This window comes from Drosophila busckii, chromosome 2R (assembly GCF_011750605.1).
Source record: "Drosophila busckii strain San Diego stock center, stock number 13000-0081.31 chromosome 2R, ASM1175060v1, whole genome shotgun sequence".
Taxonomy (NCBI): Eukaryota; Metazoa; Arthropoda; class Insecta; order Diptera; family Drosophilidae; genus Drosophila; species Drosophila busckii.
The window spans coordinates 12,899,670-12,918,216 of NC_046605.1; the positions used below are offsets into that span (position 1 = coordinate 12,899,670).

The 18,547-nt window shown below is 39.6% G+C and overlaps 5 protein-coding genes across 9 annotated transcripts; 1 reads left to right on the forward strand and 4 right to left on the reverse strand.

The window, feature by feature from the left end:
- Positions 1–1,815: 1,815 nt before the first annotated feature.
- LOC108595500 lies at positions 1,816–3,366 on the reverse strand. The gene is made up of 5 exons (XM_017980752.1): positions 3,181–3,366; positions 2,884–3,130; positions 2,753–2,835; positions 2,550–2,699; positions 1,816–2,497 (listed from the first exon to the last, which is right to left on the reverse strand). The coding sequence occupies exons 1-5, from the start codon at positions 3,275–3,277 to the stop codon at positions 1,824–1,826; spliced, it is 1,251 nt and encodes a 416-aa protein (XP_017836241.1). The 5' UTR covers positions 3,278–3,366; the 3' UTR covers positions 1,816–1,823.
- Positions 3,367–3,662: 296 nt separating this feature from the next.
- LOC108596891 (ERI1 exoribonuclease 2) lies at positions 3,663–12,395 on the forward strand. 3 transcript variants are annotated; one of them, XM_017983076.1, is made up of 3 exons: positions 3,663–3,995; positions 11,071–11,330; positions 11,401–12,390. In XM_017983076.1, the coding sequence occupies exons 1-3, from the start codon at positions 3,973–3,975 to the stop codon at positions 11,976–11,978; spliced, it is 861 nt and encodes a 286-aa protein (XP_017838565.1). In that variant the 5' UTR covers positions 3,663–3,972; the 3' UTR covers positions 11,979–12,390. The 3 variants fall into 3 exon arrangements, with proteins under 3 accessions (XP_017838565.1, XP_017838564.1, XP_017838563.1); XM_017983075.1 differs by lacking the exon at positions 3,663–3,995 and adding an exon at positions 5,928–6,072 and having other exon boundaries at positions 11,401–12,388; XM_017983074.1 differs by lacking the exon at positions 3,663–3,995 and adding an exon at positions 9,547–9,869 and having other exon boundaries at positions 11,401–12,395.
- An 83-nt stretch (positions 12,396–12,478) lies between these two features.
- On the reverse strand, positions 12,479–14,055 carry LOC108594723 (damage-control phosphatase ARMT1). Its single transcript, XM_017979861.2, has one exon. It carries the CDS (start codon positions 13,969–13,971, stop codon positions 12,544–12,546), a length of 1,428 nt encoding a protein of 475 aa, XP_017835350.1. The 5' UTR covers positions 13,972–14,055; the 3' UTR covers positions 12,479–12,543.
- An 83-nt stretch (positions 14,056–14,138) lies between these two features.
- Positions 14,139–16,329, reverse strand: LOC108596890 (damage-control phosphatase ARMT1). Its single transcript, XM_017983073.1, has 5 exons — positions 16,102–16,329; positions 15,918–16,023; positions 15,769–15,862; positions 14,847–15,710; positions 14,139–14,783 (listed from the first exon to the last, which is right to left on the reverse strand). Exons 1-5 carry the CDS (start codon positions 16,206–16,208, stop codon positions 14,632–14,634), a joined length of 1,323 nt encoding a protein of 440 aa, XP_017838562.1. The 5' UTR covers positions 16,209–16,329; the 3' UTR covers positions 14,139–14,631.
- A 322-nt stretch (positions 16,330–16,651) lies between these two features.
- LOC108595362 (damage-control phosphatase ARMT1) lies at positions 16,652–18,387 on the reverse strand. Of its 3 annotated transcripts, none has more exons than XM_017980586.2 (4): positions 18,023–18,387; positions 17,859–17,975; positions 17,077–17,803; positions 16,652–17,022 (listed from the first exon to the last, which is right to left on the reverse strand). In XM_017980586.2, the coding sequence occupies exons 1-4, from the start codon at positions 18,294–18,296 to the stop codon at positions 16,713–16,715; spliced, it is 1,428 nt and encodes a 475-aa protein (XP_017836075.1). In that variant the 5' UTR covers positions 18,297–18,387; the 3' UTR covers positions 16,652–16,712. The 3 variants fall into 3 exon arrangements, with proteins under 3 accessions (XP_017836075.1, XP_017836076.1, XP_017836077.1); XM_017980587.2 differs by having other exon boundaries at positions 17,859–17,955; positions 18,018–18,386; XM_017980588.1 differs by having other exon boundaries at positions 17,859–17,955; positions 18,023–18,039.
- Positions 18,388–18,547: the final 160 nt, after the last annotated feature.

The window sequence follows — 18,547 nt, forward strand, 5'->3', positions numbered from 1 at the left end:
ATAACTACAGCGAGACGGGCAATGCTTAAGTCAAGAGAAAAGAAAGATTTCAATGTCTCTCTCGAGGCAGCTCCAGCATTATAAAGTAGAGCTTGAAGGTTAACAACTTTAGAGCGCCAAATGCAGAAACGCATTGATCAGATGCGCTATATAAGCACAAAGCTGACGTGGCTGCTCAAGCTACAAACCGCTCCAGAAGAATTATGCTCAAAGGATACGATATAGCCACATTAGTGCAGTAGGTTAACTACACCAGACTGCATAATTGCATATGGCTGCTTCTATAACAATTACCGATGCGAAAGGAGCACAAAAGTGTCATGTGCTATAGCGCAGGACTCACAACATGCTGAAATGGACAGCACGTGCCCAGTCATAATTGTATTAATGTCGTCATTAACTTAGTATATTAGAATTAAGCATGCGTGTAACTTTACCCTCTATAATAACAAAACCTGCATTATATTTCATACTATTTTTAGATTATGTAGATAATTAATTTATATTTATTTACTTATACTTAAGCTAATAATAGATTCGACCCATTACTTTATGTAGCTAACAGAATTCAATTCAGTAGAGTATTAAAACAGAGCTCAGCTTTTCAGTTTCTCTGCAGTCTTAACAAAGCATTGTTTTGATTTAATATAAATGTTTATATACTTTATAAACTTGCAGCAGACTGAAATGTGACACTAAAGTAAAGCAAAGCCCATAGAAGCAAGTTAGACGTTAATTTAGTTGAAAAACGAAAGTCAAGCGTGCTCCAAGTCAAGCGTCCGCAAAAGTCTGTGAAATTAACTACAAAATTTTCAGTTGACTTTACGCTCAACGCAATTTGTGAGGCGATTAATAGAGTGTTGGCCGCATACCCAACTGGAGGAGCAAAGCAAAAAAATACATGTGACAACTTTGTTGAAATATATATATATAAAGTTTGGTAAGTAAACAAGTTATGCATAAATTTCACAAAAATATTTTATAAACAACTGCAAAGAGTAGAGCACAAAGAGCGACCACTTGTAATTAAAAAGTTCGCTGAGCAGCGAAAGAGAGTTTGAGTTTTGAGCGTAAAATGTTTACGAGCTGTCCGCTGCAAGTAAATTTAAAAAATTGCAACTCCTTGCCAAGTTTGTCACCACAGCAATGCAACAACAACAAAAAAAGGTGGAGAAAAAAATGAAATAAAAATGGAAATGAAAATTGTTGTATGTCGTGTGTGTCTGTGTGTGTAACCGTTGGAGGCTTGGCAACCAACCGCAGACACCCAGACACCAGCCAATGTGGTTGTTGCCAGCAGTTGTTGCTGCTCTGACTGCTGCTGTTGTTGTTGTTGTTGTGTTCGGTCAGGTCCTGGTAATGTCACTGCTCATTATTGCCCAGCTATTGGCAAACGCAAAGCAACGGAAATTGGAAAAGTTTCTGCCTGTTTTGCTTTGCCATAAAAAATCACTTATGCTAAAGTAAGTAGTTGCAACTAGCAGCGTAAACTTTGCGCAAATATAAATATATTAACCGTAAGAATATAATTAAATTCACGCAATTATATTTATTATGCAAGTGTCGTAATATTTGCTTGCAAGTCCTATTTGCATAAGTTTGTTTATTTTTGAACATTAATTTCTTAATCAAAGCAGCTACAGCAGCTGCTAAGAGAGCACAAATTTAACTAAGAGCACAAGCTTTTAAGAGCTTACGCTCTAACCGTTTGGGACAAAAGCTGCAGGGGTAATTTGAAACGGTAACGGTTTAGCAGGGGCTGCAATATGCGATGTTTTCAAATTTAAACTACAATTTGAAATTAAACTTTATAAAATTGCTTTTTAACTGCTGTCGGCTATATCACGACGCAACCAGTCGACAAGTCCATCTCGCGCACATTCCGTATCCGCATCGAGTGTCTCCTGCTCCTGTATCTCCGTCAGCCAATTGTCAATCATATAACGCTTGGTGCAGGGCATTACGGCTAGCTCTCTCAACGCCTTGAGGCAATAGAGTTGCAGACGTGGATTTAACGGCGTCTTCATGCGTCCCACGCATAAGCGAGCCACATGGCAGGTTAGCATAGTGAACTCACGACTGCGCCAGAGCGCCTTCTTGCTGTGCAATCCATTGAGAAGCATAAGTAGCACATACTCATAGTTCTCCACCTGCTGCAGTGGCAGTTTTCTCGTTGGCTTAATGTAGGATTCCTCAAATATATCGTAGATCATCTTGATGGCGTCCACTTCGTCAAAGCGGCGCTGACCCTCCTCGCAGCGCAGTAACAGCGCAAAAGCTTTGGCTGTCATATCCCAAAACTTTGGCAAGCGATTAAATATGCGCGAGTGTAGCAACTCAAAGAGACCCAGCTCTATGCCCTGCTCGGGTGCTACCTCCAATATATCGCAGAGATGATGCCACAAATGCGTAGAATACAAACGCTGGCAGGGATCCTGCTTGAAGATCTTGGCCACAGATGCAAAGTTCTCGTCATCAGCCAAAATAATGCCCAGCACTAAAAGCCATAAAATATTTACAAGTGCAAAGCAGTTTATGGCACAGCTTACCCTTTGGCTTGCCTGTTAAATTGCGCAAAATCTCCGCAGCCATATGCTCCTTTAAGGGCTCCTGTTTCTGAAGAATTTTATAAAACTCAACCATTAAACATTTGCGATTAGCAATGTGCTCAGCACCATCCAAATTGCGTGAAATAATGTCTAAGTTGATACGACTTAGTTTTATTAGTTATTTTTTTAGCAGTTCAACTTACTAAAGATCCTTAGATAAGTCTCCACTTCATTATACTGTTCCTTACGATGCTTCAAGCGCATGCGCATAAACGCATTCTTCACTCTGAAAATACACATTTTAAATTCTTTTCATCATATCCAACTTACGCACTTTCTAACTATATCCATCTCTAGTATAGCTCTCTGTACATTTAACGGATTTAACAAAAATTCAGACAACGAAACAATAGCACGCCAATGCGTAAGACTAACATCGCTATTCATTTCCTTCATCAGCTTGGGCAAGGCAAACCAACCGTAAGCCAACTGTGCGCGATCATCAAAGTAAGTGGAGCTGCCAGGACAGCGTTGATTGCATGGCTTGCAATAGTCACGCTTCTCATAAAAAGTTTTCCATTCTACAGACACATTTTGTTGGTAAACATTAAGCTATTTGAATTGTAATTACCTTGCTGTTGTTGTTGGTTGATGGTGGACGGTTTTATAAGCGTTTTAAAATCTTTTTGTATAAAGTGATTGCGGTAGCTCTCCAATTGCTCCCACATTCTTACGCGTCTCAAAATTTAGTTTCAGTATATAAATATCGACTATAATATAAGTAAAAAGTGAGTAAATATATTTTGTTATGAATTAAGTAGTATGAAACAGTTTTCAAAGGCAAATGAACATTGAAATTAAATTTCATATAATACGCGCGCAGTCGTCTGATATCTGATAATTGTGCTGGATGACAGTTGTGACAAGCGCTACTTTCAAACTGTGACCCGCTAAGTTTTACAAGCGGTTAACCGCTTAATGGCTGAACAGCTGTTTACTGCTCGTAGCTGTAAAGTTGCTGTGCTTTCGAAACTGTGCGAGGCTTTTAAAACTATTTTACATTTTACCGCTTGGGGAGCACATCGTGCGCTTCTCTTATCTTTGTTTTTATTTTACCGTCTTTTTTTCGTGCCGGCGTCTGCAAGTGCGTGTGCGTACAAGTGCGTGTTTGTGTTTGTGCTGGTGTTTGTATTTTTGTATTAGTGTGGCAGTGGGTGCATCTGTGTGCGAGACAACAAAAGAATTGGAATAATATTTAGCGGGCCCCAAACAATAATTGCTTACTTGCCCAATGCCCGTTATTTCGTTACTGCACTGCCAAAATAGCAAATCGAATTTTGTACACACAATTGCAAACTATTATTGCACAACTTGAGCGACAACTAAGCTTTGCACAACGATTGGACCAAACTATAAACAAAAGATGGCTTTGATAAGACTGGCAAGGTAATTATCCTTATGTCGTACATGTGTGTGTGGGTGTAAAAAGTGTAAGTGCAGTTACATAAAAATATGCACAGGCATGTTGCAGCAACATCGACCAGACAGCGACGCCGACACCGACACCGTCTTTGTTTTGGATGCGTCATCCTCACCTCTCTTACCTTTCCCAGCCCAAAATGCATTTTTAGTTTGTTCGCTGCTAAAAACACCGTTAACGTCAGCGTCATGCGCCTTCTGCCTTCTGCTTTTTGTGTTTTAGTTTCTACTTTTACCTTCTTTAATTGTTGTTGCTGCTGCTGCTGCTGCTTCTGTTTACCTTAACATTTAACGTGCGATTGCAGTGATTGTTCTTTACAAGCACGTTTTGTTGTTTTTGCTAAGTCGCAATTCACAATTAACTTTATACTCTTTGGCTTGTGCATAAATATTTACCCAAAATGTTGTTTTCCGCTTCCCTAAATGGTCATTGCACTTGGCTAACTTGGCCCTGAGCAGCGCTTCTGCCTCCCACCCTGCTGCGTTTCACACACGATTTTAATTGCTAATAGCACAACTTATGCAATTTGAATGGCGACTTCTCAGTTTCACCAACAACAACAACAACAACAAATTGCAATTGGATATCTTGGGAAAATTCTTGTTGCACTCGCAATTATTTAATTTCATTAACCATTAAGCAATAAGTTATTTCTCTTTTGTGGTTAGCTATAAATAAATACAATGTAAGTTAGCGTGCGAATATAAAACAAAAAATATCTAGTTTATAATATTAAAACAATTAATTTAGCGAAATGTATATGTATATTTTTTTGGCAACATTTTAAATGCTTGAGGCTTGTGCCCAACTACAAATAAACTTGTCGTAGTACATTGCCAATTCATTCAACTCGATGTCGTTTTATTGGAATTGTAATTGAATCTAATTGAAACCGATGCTCTCTAGGCCGGGGGGCCAACTCTCCAAAGCAATTCGCCAGAGTCAAGCACTGACAGTTTAAGGCCAATTGAACTGAAGCTGCAAAAGTGCAGTTACTAGAGATGCAGCAATATATAGAACAGCATAAAAAACAGTATATAAATATAGACAGTAAGCACTCAGAAAATAAAATATGTGTTTTTAACTGAAAATGGAATTATTACTTATAAAAACACTGTAAGCCTTGCCTATTTATATTTTTAAACTAAGCCTAAGATTGCGTGCAATTTCTAAACTTTTGTAAATTAGCGAGTGTGCACTGTACTTATTTACATACTTAGTTATATTGTATGTATGTAAGTTTAGCTATAAAAATTGATGATGAATGTCACAACTAGTAGTACACTAGTGTGTGTGTGAGTGTTCCCCTAGGGGTGAATGTAACCATGTGTGCATCCTTTGTGCTCTGTTGTTTGCATTGTCTTGTTATTGTTGTTGGCATTTGCTGACCTGACATATGCATTGGTATTCATAAAAATAGAGTGCGAGTGGAAAAAATATATTACAAGAATTATATGTATGTACGTGTGTATGTGTGTGTGTGTGTGCTAAAACCATAAAAAATGTGCAACTGGCAAATAAATATGGATGCTGATAATGTTTTGTAATCTAAATTACTGCAGCAAGAATATAATATATAGCGAAATCTATATATGCATATATATGTATATTTTATATTGTAACTGAATTTAATTTAATTATGTACATTTTATTAATTAAAGTGCGTAGTATGCTTGACTACTGCTCTCTACGTTTGCTTGTTTATCAGTCGCTTTTGTTGTTGTCTCCCATTGTCAGTTAGTCTTGTTATAAATATATTTTTAATGCAGCTTTTGATTAACTATTTTTGTGCTCTTGACAAGCGAGAGATAATAATTCACAAATTTGCTGACCATTGTTAAAGTCAGTCGTACACTGTCCGCTTGTCGCAATAAGTCGCAGTTTACTTTGTACATAGTCGCATTTGGATCAAAGTCTTGAGCTAATTTCTTGATTGACACCCACTGAGTTTGATTCTCGAATTTCAAATAAAAGAATTGAAGACGACAGCTAAGCCACAATGCTGCAACTATTAGATCAATGGGAGACATTGGCCATGCATTTGTGAGTATTGATTGGGGAGTAGCTGTCTCACTTGTCTCTATTTGAGAATAGCAAACAAACAAGTTACTTTGATCTTAAATTATTTATTTTTGTGTTTATAAATTAATTAAAGCGTACATAAGCTGATGCTTTTTATTTTTAAATTTGATGCACAATAACAAGTGCTAATCAGCTTGCTCTAATTAACTTTGCACTTGCAGTCCTTGCACTGATTGTTCATGCAAAACAAAAACAGCCTCAATAAAATATTTTTTAGATTTTATTTCTCAAGTGTCAAAGTGTCTTTCAACTACTTATAATAAAAAAAAATTCCCAAGCAGCTAAATAAGTATGCAAATTTTATAGGTTTGCGGGTAGAACTGCAGCAAAATGTATCTGGTTTAGTTAAGTTATTGCTAGTCCAAGTCTCCATGTGTTGCAAATGTGTCGTGTGCTTAAAGTTGTTTCGACTCAAGCTGTCAACCACTTCGCTCCATTCCACATGTCAGCAGCAGCATCATCATCATCACAGCATCTATGCACATAATAAAAAATGTGTTTGTGACAGTTGACAATAGATAAAATTTGATAGCTGAATCTTCTTTGTGCGCAACAGCTGCCAATTTAATATTAAAGAAGGGTTAGCTATTTGCTTAATTAAAGACTTTCATAGTTAAACTTAAAGGCATTTTGCATATTTTTAGTTCTTTATAAATAACTTTGATAACTCAAATATGCATTTATCATATTTATAAGAATTGAGAACGCTAGCAAGCAATTAATCATTGCAAGCAAAAGGAAATATGTTTGAAATCGATTGTTGCGCTCGTGTTGTCGTTCATTGTTGTTGTTATGGCTGGGAAATCCGGCTAAAAGCAGTTTTCACCAAACTTATCCAAAGTCAAGAGCACAACACACACACAATTACCACGGGAAACACAAATACAAATACAAATACAAATAAAAATACATATGGTAGACGAAATATGAGTGAGAGAGTCTTGCGAACGCTGTGTAAATTAAATACAAATGCAATTCAATTTATGGCCAAAGAGTGCAAGCAACCAACGAGTGAGAGTAAACGTCAGAGCGAAAAAGAGAGCTAGCTGTAGGTGCTGGCACAACAAAATTTCATGCACGCGTCTACAATTGAAGCGCCGCTGCATGCGGCATGCGGCGTATGCGCAATATTTATAGATAGGCTGTGTGTAACTTTGCCAGACGTTACCATAATTGCAGCATTTCAAGTAATTGCTTATTTCCATACCAATTACAATTGCAATTGTATAATAATACATAAGTATGTATTATATGTACAACTAATAGGCAGGCCCTTGGCCATATATTTGTATAATCAGTCGTATTGCTACTTGCCTCAGTGTGGCAATTAGTTAGGCCCCAAAGTGTGCTTGCCACCGCGTTTATTAACAGACAGACATGCATAGTATGTGCTTCAATTTGTGGCAGCATTTTGTGTGGGCCTTTCAACCTTCTGTAGTTGAGAATTTTTGGCAAAGGTTATACAATTGTTTGTCTACACGTTCAAGCAAAAAATAAAACAAAAATATTACAAAAATGGCTTGGCTTGGCTTGACTTTTTTTTCCAGTGTACTTTTACATATTCTTATGTGCGACATTATTATTTTGTTATTGTTTATGACTTTGTTGTTTGCATTTAACGTGTGCTTGCCGCAATTTTCGTAATTAGGTGCGTTCAAATATACAAAAGTTCAACAATTTGTTTGACAGTTGCTCGAACAATAGTCTCAATACCCTATAAACTAATTTTTCAATAAAGTTTTTGCCACCCACACAATTATATATTTTACCCATGCACACTTTTTGTATTAGTATAATTATATACTAGGCTAATTGTCAAACTGTCAGCTACTGTGCCTGCGAAATTACAAAACTGCAGCTAATTGACATTTGTACAAGTTCAGATAATTATTACCATATGCATGTGTATTTTAGGTAGAGGATCCAGCTGTGACACGCATCAGCAAATAACATTGGAGAGCCGCCCACCAATTGATTAATAAGTAATTTAAACTCTAAGTATAAATTAAATAAAATTAGGCTGGCACTTTACATTCAGCCAAGCATCCCACAATAAATAATTTTGGCTTTGTGTCTAACTTTTTATGACACTAATGAAACTTGTTGAGTTTTGTCGTATGCATTAATTAATTAAGATAGTGTACAAAGGAAAAGTTGCTTACATTTTATAAGATTATAAAGCAACAAATTAAAAGATCACTTAAGAACCGAATCTCATGCAGTTCAAACTAACAGTGTGCGCAATTAAAAATTATATAGAACGCCCAACTAGCACAGCACGTGGTTCATATACACTTGTATGCAAATATGTTGAGTTGAGCGATTGCAATGCTAATTGATAAGGCACACATTCTAAATATAGTTGCATATTAACCCATTAATGTCACTTTAGTATCGCATGCAAAGAATATGACGACAATATATCCAAAGGCAAGTGAATTTGTTGCGCTTGCAATTTGTGGAAGACACAAACAAGCGCGGGCAAGTAGATTGGGCGAGTTCATTCATCCAATTCTTTCCTGTTGTTGTCTGTTGTTGTACGGTCGGCATAAGGCAATCCCCGACGGCTTCCGCATTTACTACACTGGACATCGTTAGTGCGCGCCGAGCAGCCACAACCCCCACAACCACCCACGCCACCCCCAAAACAGAAACGAAAGTGAGAGTGAGTCGTCTGCACTCGTTACTATTGTTGTTGTTTTTCTTGTTATTGTTGTTGCTGCGCGCCAACCATTAAATCATTGCACATTTTATGCAATTTGACTTTTGTGTGTTGTTGATCTTTTTATAAAACCAGCTGCATTTGTGTGTGTGTGCCATATATCAAAAGCGCAGATCATGTCACTTAATAAAAGTGCATTGACACTTTGTAACTAGTCTATGCCTTTAATGCTTGTTAGCTTACAAACAAATAGACTATCAAATGCTAAACTGCAATTTGAAAGGCTTGTATGCCCTTGCAATTGCAATTAAAGTGTAACCGCCTCTTGAGCTGAGCCATTTGGCACGCGATTTGCTAATTTTGTAAATCCAACTTAAACATGGTTAATGCGGTATTGGCTTTTGTCAAAAAACCGGTAAATTGCAACGCAGCTGCTCAAGGCTAGACCAGTTTTGTGTAATCGTTATCTATAGCCATTGGTTGCAATTAGTGAAAGTAAACGCTTTGCAAGCGTAACAGCAACTGTCAGCTACATAATTTTATGTTTTTTTTTTTTCTTTTCAACAACTAAACTTTGTTTTTTTATCGACCAAACAACATGCACTTGAAATTAAATGCACGCAGTTTAAAATTCGCGCGCAACTGTAGCATAACAGCAACAGCTGCTTAAACTTAACAGTGCTGTTACGTTAACATCGCGCTTATCAGCCTTCAAGAAACTGGTCACACTGACAATTTACACCGGCACGTTGTTTCTTTAGCAAATATTTAAATACCTAAATTGCAAAATGTCCAGCAAGTTGTTGCTTAAGAACATGCCTTGCAGCATGGACGAATTCGCGCAATTAATACAAGAGCTAAATCTAATTGTGCCGCGCTCCTTGAATGCATTTGGCCGCCGACGCGCGCTCATTGAATATATCGATGCGGCACAGGCAGAAACTGCCTTGGAAGAATTGTTGGCGCTCACTGACATATTGGATAAGCCACTGCGCGTAAGCCTCTTTGGCTCCAAAGATGCTCCCAGAAAAACGGCTAACAAAGCCACACAGGTTACGGCGACAGCAACGGAGAACGCGCTACCGGAGCTTACAAAGTACGTGCAAAAGTTATATGCTTGCAATAAAGAATGCGATTTTATGCAGCCACCGCCGCCTCACCTACGTTATGCCTATCCGCCCATTAATGCTGACATTTTGACTGCCATTGGGCATGCGCTGCAAAGTAACAAACGGTTCTATACGCAAGTGCTGCATTTGATGAATCGCATGAATCTACCGCCACCCTTTGGCAAGCATGAGAGGGGCTTAAAGTTTGTAAAACAACACAAGAGCACGCAAATAGACTCCAGGGATTTTGAGGAGCGCTTGGAGCAAAAGAGGGACACGCAGACAGACTTGGCCAATTCTCAAAGCGAGCTGGAAAGCGATGAGGAGCAAGAAGAAAAGCAGCAGCCGGTAAAGCGCAGCTTGCCACCATTGAATACTGCACAGCTGCGAAAACGTGCGCGCCACATGTTGCAGCAAGCTGCCAGTCAAACCGTTAAAATTAAGCAAGAGGAGAAAGAGCAGCCCCAATCAGTCACCATTACAACTCCACGCATTGAGCTCAAGCTGCCCACTATTCTGCCAGCAGCTACAGAGCAGGAACAGCTGCCAGTCAGGCAAATGCCTCTAGAAGAACTGCAGGCGCTGCCTGTCTATAAGAATTATATAGAAGGTGAACCCAGCAACAAGCTGTATATAAAAAATCTGGACAAGAGCGTAACAGAGTCACTGCTGAGAGCAGTTTATTCGCGCTATGCTGCAAGCGAGGATCTGGAGATCAAACTGATGCTGAAAGGTCGCATGAAGGGGCAGGCATTTGTCACATTTTTACAGGAAAAAGATGCGGCGGTGGTGGCAGCCCAAGCGCTGTCTGCAACAAATGGTCTGCTGTGGCAAGAGAAACCAATGATTGTATGCTATGGCAAGCAACAGAACTAGGGGCAGCCTTAAGTTTAAGCAAATGATAGATATAAAAATCAGATTTCAAGCTATGCGCTTGAAAGGTAAGCTCTATTTGTCAATTATCTTGATGTTGTGTAGCCGTAAACGCAGTAGCTGTGTAATATATAGGCAATATGTATGTTGCTTATGGGCATAGACATACATATGAAACTAGAAGTTGCCAAGCTAAATAAGTAGTACTTTATATATTTTTTAAAAAAACCCAAAAAACTACCAACAAAAAGCGAAAACAAATTTGTATAAAAGCAAAAGCCAACAAAATATTAACAATTCGCATACTTTTTACAGACAATTGGGCTTGATTGACACATTATATGTGGACGGCGCCAGACCCGACGCTGCCAACGAGTTAGATGTAGCGCACAACGAAGCTGAGCTCAATATTAGCGAGGCCAACAATACAGCCGCCGTTAACGCAAAGCCCAAGAAAACGCGCAAGTCCAAGCATCTGGCCATGCAGCCTTTTACCCATGTGATTGCGGTGGATTTTGAGGCGACCTGTTGGGAGAAACAGGCGCCGCCCCAATGGCGTGAAGCTGAGATTATTGGTGAGACTCTCGCAAGAAAAAAAGCTATTGAATCTGATCGCTAAGCTGCACTTTTTTCTTTTATTCACAGAATTTCCCGCTGTTTTGGTAAATTTGAAAACAGGCAAAATCGAAGCTGAATTTCACAAGTACATAATGCCCATTGAATCGCCGCGCTTGAGCAGCTACTGCACCGAGCTAACAGGCATTGAACAGAAGACTGTGGACGCGGGCGTGCCGCTGCAGACAGCCTTAATGATATTCCATGAGTGGCTGCGCAAGGAGCTGCGTGCACGCAACTTAACGCTGCCCAAGACCAGCAAGTCGAATATACTTGGCAACTGTGCTTTTGTCACCTGGACGGACTGGGACTTTGGCATTTGCCTGCACAAGGAGTGCTCCAGGAAGCGCATGCGCAAGGCGCCCTACTTCAATCAATGGATCGACGTGCGCGCCATTTATCGCGAGTGGTACAAGTATCGGCCCTGCAACTTTAGCGATGCACTCTCGCACGTGGGCTTGGCATTTGAAGGACGTGCGCATTCGGGCATCGATGATGCCAAGAATCTGGGCGCGCTTACCTGCAAAATGGTACGGGATGGTGCGCTCTTTTCCATCACCAAAGATTTGACGCCATATCAACAGCTGAATCCCAATTGTGTGTTGTGAGCGATAGTAGCGATACACCCTCCAAAACAGCCCATAGCAATAGCAACCACAACAACAACAACAACAATATGCTTTTAGCTATTGACTTGCAATAAATATAATTATATTGAATATAACAATTGTATGTGGGGAGGATATATGTATATATTCATTTGTGGTTTTTCTACAACGGCAATTGATAAGACTTGAAAAAATTTGTTGAACTGTTCGCAATTCAAAATCACACACACACACACACACAACTGCAAAGCATACATATATAAGGAAATGGCCTTTAGAGCATATTTTTCTACAATTCATACTTGATACATGCATATATAGCGATAAACTGTACTACGTACATAAAACCTACTTATAATAAAATATACATATTGTATTGTAAACGACTTACACGGCCTACCATTTAAGTTAAGAGCATAACTAATAAATAGTAATATATCATTGATAAAACTCGAAGGTAATTGTCTATATATGGTATATAAAAATGAGCAGCAAATTGATTGTAATATATATGAAGCAGCTTTTTAATCGAATACTATAAGCAACATGCATGCAGAACTAATGTTTATGGTCTTGGTTTCCTTGCCAGTTGAATGACTGCCTTTTCGCCCTTACACATCCATTCGGGATTCTCCTCCGTTAGCCACTCCACCACACAGATGGGCATGCCACAATAAATATCCGACTTGATAGCGCGCAGCGCACAAATATTCGTAGGCAAAAAGCCGCCTAAGCAATTAGCAAAAGGATCTGTGGGTCTCCAGTTGATGTCGTTAAGCAGCTTGCGATAATTTAAATCTCCCTTGAATATAATCAAATCACTCATACTCATATGCACATACACACAGGGCGCCAGTTTTCCCATATCCTTGAAGCCATGTGGACTTGTCCAAAAGCGGCAGGTATCGCATAAGACCAAAGCGCGCCGCTGCTGAAACTTGCAGAGCTTCCGGCCAAAAGCGCGCATAACGGGAATTTCATGATAGTAGAGGAAACGCAGCATCCAGTTAAAATCGACAGCGGTGGTGTCTGACACGAACCAGGGTATAGCCTTGACGTGAAAGCGCACCTGAGCCGCCAGCTTCGTATCTATGAGATACGCCGCCAATACCAAATCCGCAAATAGCTCAAAGCCTGCATTGTCCAGCACAAAGTCCACCACACAAGGATACTTTGTAGTATGAGCATCCTCTGTTAGCAGACGCCACAACTCAGCGGAGTGGTCTACTATCAAATCCTCATCGTAGTCGTCTATGAGCTGCACAATGCGCGCATCTGGCGGTTCCTTGTTTACGTTCAAATCACATCGATTAGCCCAGAGCGAGATCTTTAGCATTAACTGAAAATTGCGGCAATCTCGCGACAAATTCTTCGTCTGCTTAAGCACATTTATGAAGATATAGACTATATTGCGTGCAGCGCAGGTTTTCTCTTGGCCAAAGTAGTCAAAGTCACGCAAGGTCTTCTCGCGGCGAAAAGCCGCCCAGATGCGTCTATAGAGATAACAGTCGGCTTGCAGCCAAGACGCTGCATACCAATTGTCCTTGTCATGCTCATCCAGTGATTTAAGCAATTTATTCCAATCCTGCGCGTCCGGCTCATTGTCGTGGAACAACTTGAACTTGGAATTCAAGAGCACCTCTCGGCGCAATATTTTTAGACTGCGTATAACACGTTTAAGATCGTAATATGCATAGTCCCCACATTGCTGCATTATGCGGGGCTCATGTTCATGCAAATGCTTAATAATTGTTTTAATTAGCGCCGGCATATGAGTTTTCAAGGACCTATATGCAAAGGTACGTTTGTATCTACCAGTCACCTCCTCATGCAGCGGCAGGCCATAGTCCAATATATCATGCTTTGACACAAACTCTGATTCGGAGAGCAATTCAATATCAGAATCCTCGGATGACTCAGCAACAACGCTTATTTCCGACTCGCTATTGTAGGTGGTAGTTTGTCGGCTACTGCCAAACCAAGGGGAAAGCATTTTAGGCTATAGCTGCAAAATTTTGATAGCACAACCAAAAGTAACTCTGTGAAGTTTAGAGCATTGAGAGCTCTCTCTCTCTATCAAAATCAGACTTAAATTAATGACATTGGATATGATTGGCATTAGAATAATAAAATATAAAGCTTTTTTGGTAGTGAGTATTACAATCGCTGCATGCTTTTAATTTAAATCAGCAAGTTTACGTTACGCAATTGTTAGACATTTATTATTATGACTTAGATTCGCATCCATTCCTTATTTTTCGCAAACAGATGCTCTGCTAATTAATTAAAATCACCAAGTGTTTGTTATGCAATTGTTAGACACTTATGATTAATGACTTAGGATGTTTCCAGCTTATTAGACATGGATGATTATGATTTTTGATGCTTCCAGCTTATTTGCGGACAGATTGTATGATGCGATATTCGGCCGACTGCATCCGTTTCTTTGCCGTTTTAAATTATGCAATTGTTAGACATGTATGTAATTAGACACTTATGATTATGATGTTCCCAGCTTATTTCCGGACAAATAGTATGATGCCATATTCGTACGTCAGCATCCATTCATTGTAGTAATTAATTTAATTAATTTGCTATTATTCCACATTTATGTAATTATTAAACATTTATGATTATTCATTTATGATGCCGCTTATTTGCTGGCAAATTGTATGATGCCATATTCGCCCGTCAGCATCCAATCCTTATTCGTGGCAAATAGTTGCTCTGCTAGTCCCTCCGGTAGGCCACAAATCAAATCCGCCTTGACAGTGCGAAGCGTGACCACATTTGTGGGACGGAAGCCTGCAAATTTAGTGAAATGTAGTAAAATTATGAATATTTCTTTTCTTGTCTCTTTGTGCTTACCGCGTAAGCAGCTCTCAAATGATTCTGTGTACTTCCAGTTGTAATCGCCAAGTAATTTGCGATAGTTAAGATCTCCCTTGAAGATCACCAGCTGCGCCTGCGATAGACGTTCATAAAGCTCTGGCTGCGCCAGTGCCATCTGATAAAACTCGTAAGGACTTGTCCAAAAATATTCTAGTGGATCCAGATCAATTTTGCCCTCTTGTGAATAACGTTGTAGCTTCTGGCCCAGTTCCTTCAGCTGCGCATCCTCTTGATCCTTGAGAAAATCCATCATCCACTGAAAATCCGTTGCCGTGACATCCGAAATAAACCAAGGTATAGCCTTGACATTAAAGCGCACCTTACGCGCCAAGCCCTTGTCGATAATATACTCCGCCAGTATAAAGTCCGTGAAGAGCTCATAGCCCGCATTATCGCAAATAATTTCAACAGTGCCCTGACCGTCATACCCATTCAGGCTCTGCCACATGTCAAGCGATTTATCTACAATCAATTTAGGCTCCAGTTCGGCAACTTGCTCAAAAGCATTACCCGAGGGTTCGACTTGATCGCCAGAAGTTATAGACAAGTCACAGCGATTGCCCCACAGATTGGCTTTTACCAACTGTTGAAATGTTTCAGCATTGCGTTCGTTCTTGCGTGTGCCGCCTACCAAAGCCTTCATGGCCACCAGGCTCACCTGTGCAGCAGTTCGTTTCTGCTTTCCAAAATAGTCAAAGCCAGCTAGGGGTGATCTCTGGAAAATAGACCAGATCTTGCGATACAAGTAGCATTCAGCGTAGAGCCAACAAGTATTGAAGTATTTACGCTCCTTCTGCGGCACTTGCCCCAGAAATTCATTCCATTCAGCAGTGTCTTCCTCTGTGTTAAATTAGATTAGGTTAATGCAGTCAATATCAATAATAACTAAGTTGGTTACCATTATCAGGAAATGGCATCAATGGACCATTAGTGAGCACCTTGGCGCGCAGATCCAAAATAAAAAGAGCCGTATGTTCAACATCCACACCGGTCTGCGGAACACAATTGATTGTTTAACTTATGCAACATGTCAGCCAAGGTACTTACCGCGCCAAATATTGCCACCAATTCGGCCTTTTCATCGGCTAGGGTTTTGGCAACAGCAAACAATGTCGCCGGCAGCCGTTTTCGGAACGTAAAGTAGGCAAAGCTTCTACAAAAGGTCACAATAAAGGTCAGGCCCAACGATTATATATAAACTTATCTGCGCATAAACAAAATGGAAACTTACTGCTTGTATTGGGCGGCTAGCAAAGTATGCGTGGGTGTCACAATGTCCCTTATTCCATTTGTACGATCGAAATTCGGATCTACGGGATCTTTTGGTTCCAAGCTCATATTTCTTTATCACTCTATAGCGCTATATACTTAAAAACTGTATGTAAACAATTGCACTTTACTGTTGATAACGTTCAATAAGAATGCAACTGCAAATTTTATTGCCTGTATTGAATGAAATTTGTGTGTATACTACATGCGCGCAGGTATGCATGTATGCACTTGCGAACGGCTGATTTTTTGTTTTGACTGAGAAGTTAACAGTGACTGCTCCGCAGCAGCTGTTATTGCTATCTAACGTGAGCAACTAGCGGGAAAAGCTTTAAATATTTGAATTTTAACGTTTCCTATATTTTAAGTTTTAATTATTATTAATTATTGTATTTGAACAAAGGGTTTTAAGCGAAAATTTTATTAGTTTTATAATAATTTACTAAATGTAATTTTATACTATATACAAAAACACATGAAATATCTAAAAATAATAAATATAATTTTAGATATGTATGTATATAATAACAAGGTATATTTTTGGATTATCTTATCTTTTCATACAATAAGTTATTAATAGCCAAATTCACGTGAACCATCCACATACTGTATAAGACCATAGTGACCTGTTAGCATCCATTGCGGATCCTTCCCGTTAAGCTCAGCGCAAATCTTTTCTGAAATTCCGCAAATTACCTCCGCTTTGATAGTTCGTATGGCACACAAATTGCTGGGCACAAAGCCACCCAAACAGGTTCTAATTTCCTGGGTTGCATCCCAGCATACATCGCTTAACAGCTTGCGATAATTTAAATCGCCTTTAAATATGATTAGTTTCGACTGGCTAAGCGTTTTATATAGCTGAGGTGACATACTGCGCATGCTGCAAAGATAAATTTGCCATAAAAACCATATTCAATTTGCCAAGTTGACTTACTGTTGAAAAGCATAAGGCGAAGTCCAAAAATGGGAGGTTTGCGCTATTTCAAATTTACCCTCTGCCAAAAATTCCAAAAATTTATTGCCAAGAAGACTGATGATATAGTCTGTATGTTTGCTCAAATACTCCAGTGTCCAGCGTACGTCGCGTTCGGTAACATCCGAAACATACCAGGGGTGCGCCTTCACATGGAAGCGCACTTTGGACGCAAGTCCTTTTTCTATGATATACTCAGCCAATATAAAGTCTGCAAAGAGTTCATATCCAGCATTATCTAGCACAAAATCCACATGTTGCCTAGTTGGCCGTTTGGTTGATAGGCATTTCCAAATCTCTGCGGTGTGATTATCTATTATATATTCTTCTGTAGCATTCACATCATCTAGCACCTTAATGTTGAATTGACGAGCACGCTCGTCCGCAGACAAATCATTGCGATTGCTCCATAGACTAATCTTGAGTATTTCGCTAAACATCTCCAGGTTGTTCTCCGTGCGTCGTGTGTACTTGGCCAAAGCGAGTATATCATTCTGGCAGCTGGTAAGCGCATGCTGCTTTACATTGGCAAACAAATCTAGCTGTTTCAGGAAGATGCTGTTCTCCACGAAGGAGTGGAGCTTGCGGTACATATAACACTCTGCATGCATCCAGCAGGCTCTGTAAAAAGTGCTCGCCTCGCTAGGCAGCTGGGATATAAAATTGTTCCACAGCTCGCGATCAGGCTCTGCAAAAAATAATACATGTAGAGTTGTAGTATTGCTGTTACGCGCTGGGCTCACCATCGCCCTTAAATTGATGGAAGGCTTTGTCCGTCTGCAACTCGTACTTAAGCCGAGAGATCATTCCAATTATAATCTTCAGTTCATCGCGAGCGTTCTGTAAAAAATTTGTAAAAGCTTTAACTGCGGATTGAGCAAAAGCCATAATTGAATACAAACCTCACCAAATTTCTCCACTATTTGGCTCTTCTCCTTGGTGAGTGTGTCCAGTACCCTTGTTAGCACCACTGGCAAACGATTGCGCAGAGTATAGTAGGCATAACTACGCTTGTACTGCCCAGACATGAAAGCATTGAGCGGCGTCTGCATGTCCACAATGTTGTATTTGGCATCGAAGTCATTTTTGAACACCTTCATCAAATTGGGACTTTCATTGGTGTTCTTGCCTGCCAGTGAGACGCCATCCTGGGCAAAGCTCTCTGCTCCTTCGGGCTGCATCTTCTCTAGTGTAATTTAGAATTTTTGTGCGCTCAGACTGACATGTTTAGGTAGACAAATTGTGCCGAATACACCTACTGTGTTGGAGTTTTTGTTATATTTTTTTTTTTTTTTTTTGACAGTCACAGTGATTCTCAACAGTGCTGTTAGAATCTTATGATTAAAGCCAATCGTTGAAAAAGTAGCTAGAAAAACTACAAGAGAATACCCATTGGTAATTAAAATTGCTGTTTTTTTTTAACAATGGTGTG

Excerpts from the sequence above, each read along its gene's own strand:
- LOC108596891 (XM_017983074.1), top strand. The coding sequence starts at position 9,562 with ATGTCCAGCAAGTTGTTGCTTAAGAACATGCCTTGCAGCATGGACGAA. Across the intron at positions 9,870-11,070 it reads GCGCTACCGGAGCTTACAAA|ACAATTGGGCTTGATTGACA; the intron begins GTACGTGCAAAA and ends TACTTTTTACAG. Across the intron at positions 11,331-11,400 it reads GCGTGAAGCTGAGATTATTG|AATTTCCCGCTGTTTTGGTA; the intron begins GTGAGACTCTCG and ends TTTTATTCACAG.
- LOC108594723 (XM_017979861.2), bottom strand. The coding sequence starts at position 13,971 with ATGCTTTCCCCTTGGTTTGGCAGTAGCCGACAAACTACCACCTACAAT.
- LOC108595362 (XM_017980586.2), bottom strand. The coding sequence starts at position 18,296 with ATGCAGCCCGAAGGAGCAGAGAGCTTTGCCCAGGATGGCGTCTCACTG. Across the intron at positions 17,976-18,022 it reads CCAAATAGTGGAGAAATTTG|CTTTTACAAATTTTTTACAG; the intron begins GTGAGGTTTGTA and ends CCGCAGTTAAAG. Across the intron at positions 17,804-17,858 it reads CCATCAATTTAAGGGCGATG|AGCCTGATCGCGAGCTGTGG; the intron begins GTGAGCCCAGCG and ends TATTTTTTGCAG.
- LOC108595500 (XM_017980752.1), bottom strand. The coding sequence starts at position 3,277 with ATGTGGGAGCAATTGGAGAGCTACCGCAATCACTTTATACAAAAAGAT. Across the intron at positions 3,131-3,180 it reads CAACCAACAACAACAGCAAG|AATGGAAAACTTTTTATGAG; the intron begins GTAATTACAATT and ends ATGTGTCTGTAG. Across the intron at positions 2,498-2,549 it reads TTTAACAGGCAAGCCAAAGG|TGCTGGGCATTATTTTGGCT; the intron begins GTAAGCTGTGCC and ends TATGGCTTTTAG.
- LOC108596890 (XM_017983073.1), bottom strand. The coding sequence starts at position 16,208 with ATGAGCTTGGAACCAAAAGATCCCGTAGATCCGAATTTCGATCGTACA. Across the intron at positions 15,863-15,917 it reads TGGTGGCAATATTTGGCGCG|ACCGGTGTGGATGTTGAACA; the intron begins GTAAGTACCTTG and ends TGTGTTCCGCAG. Across the intron at positions 15,711-15,768 it reads GATGCCATTTCCTGATAATG|AGGAAGACACTGCTGAATGG; the intron begins GTAACCAACTTA and ends AATTTAACACAG.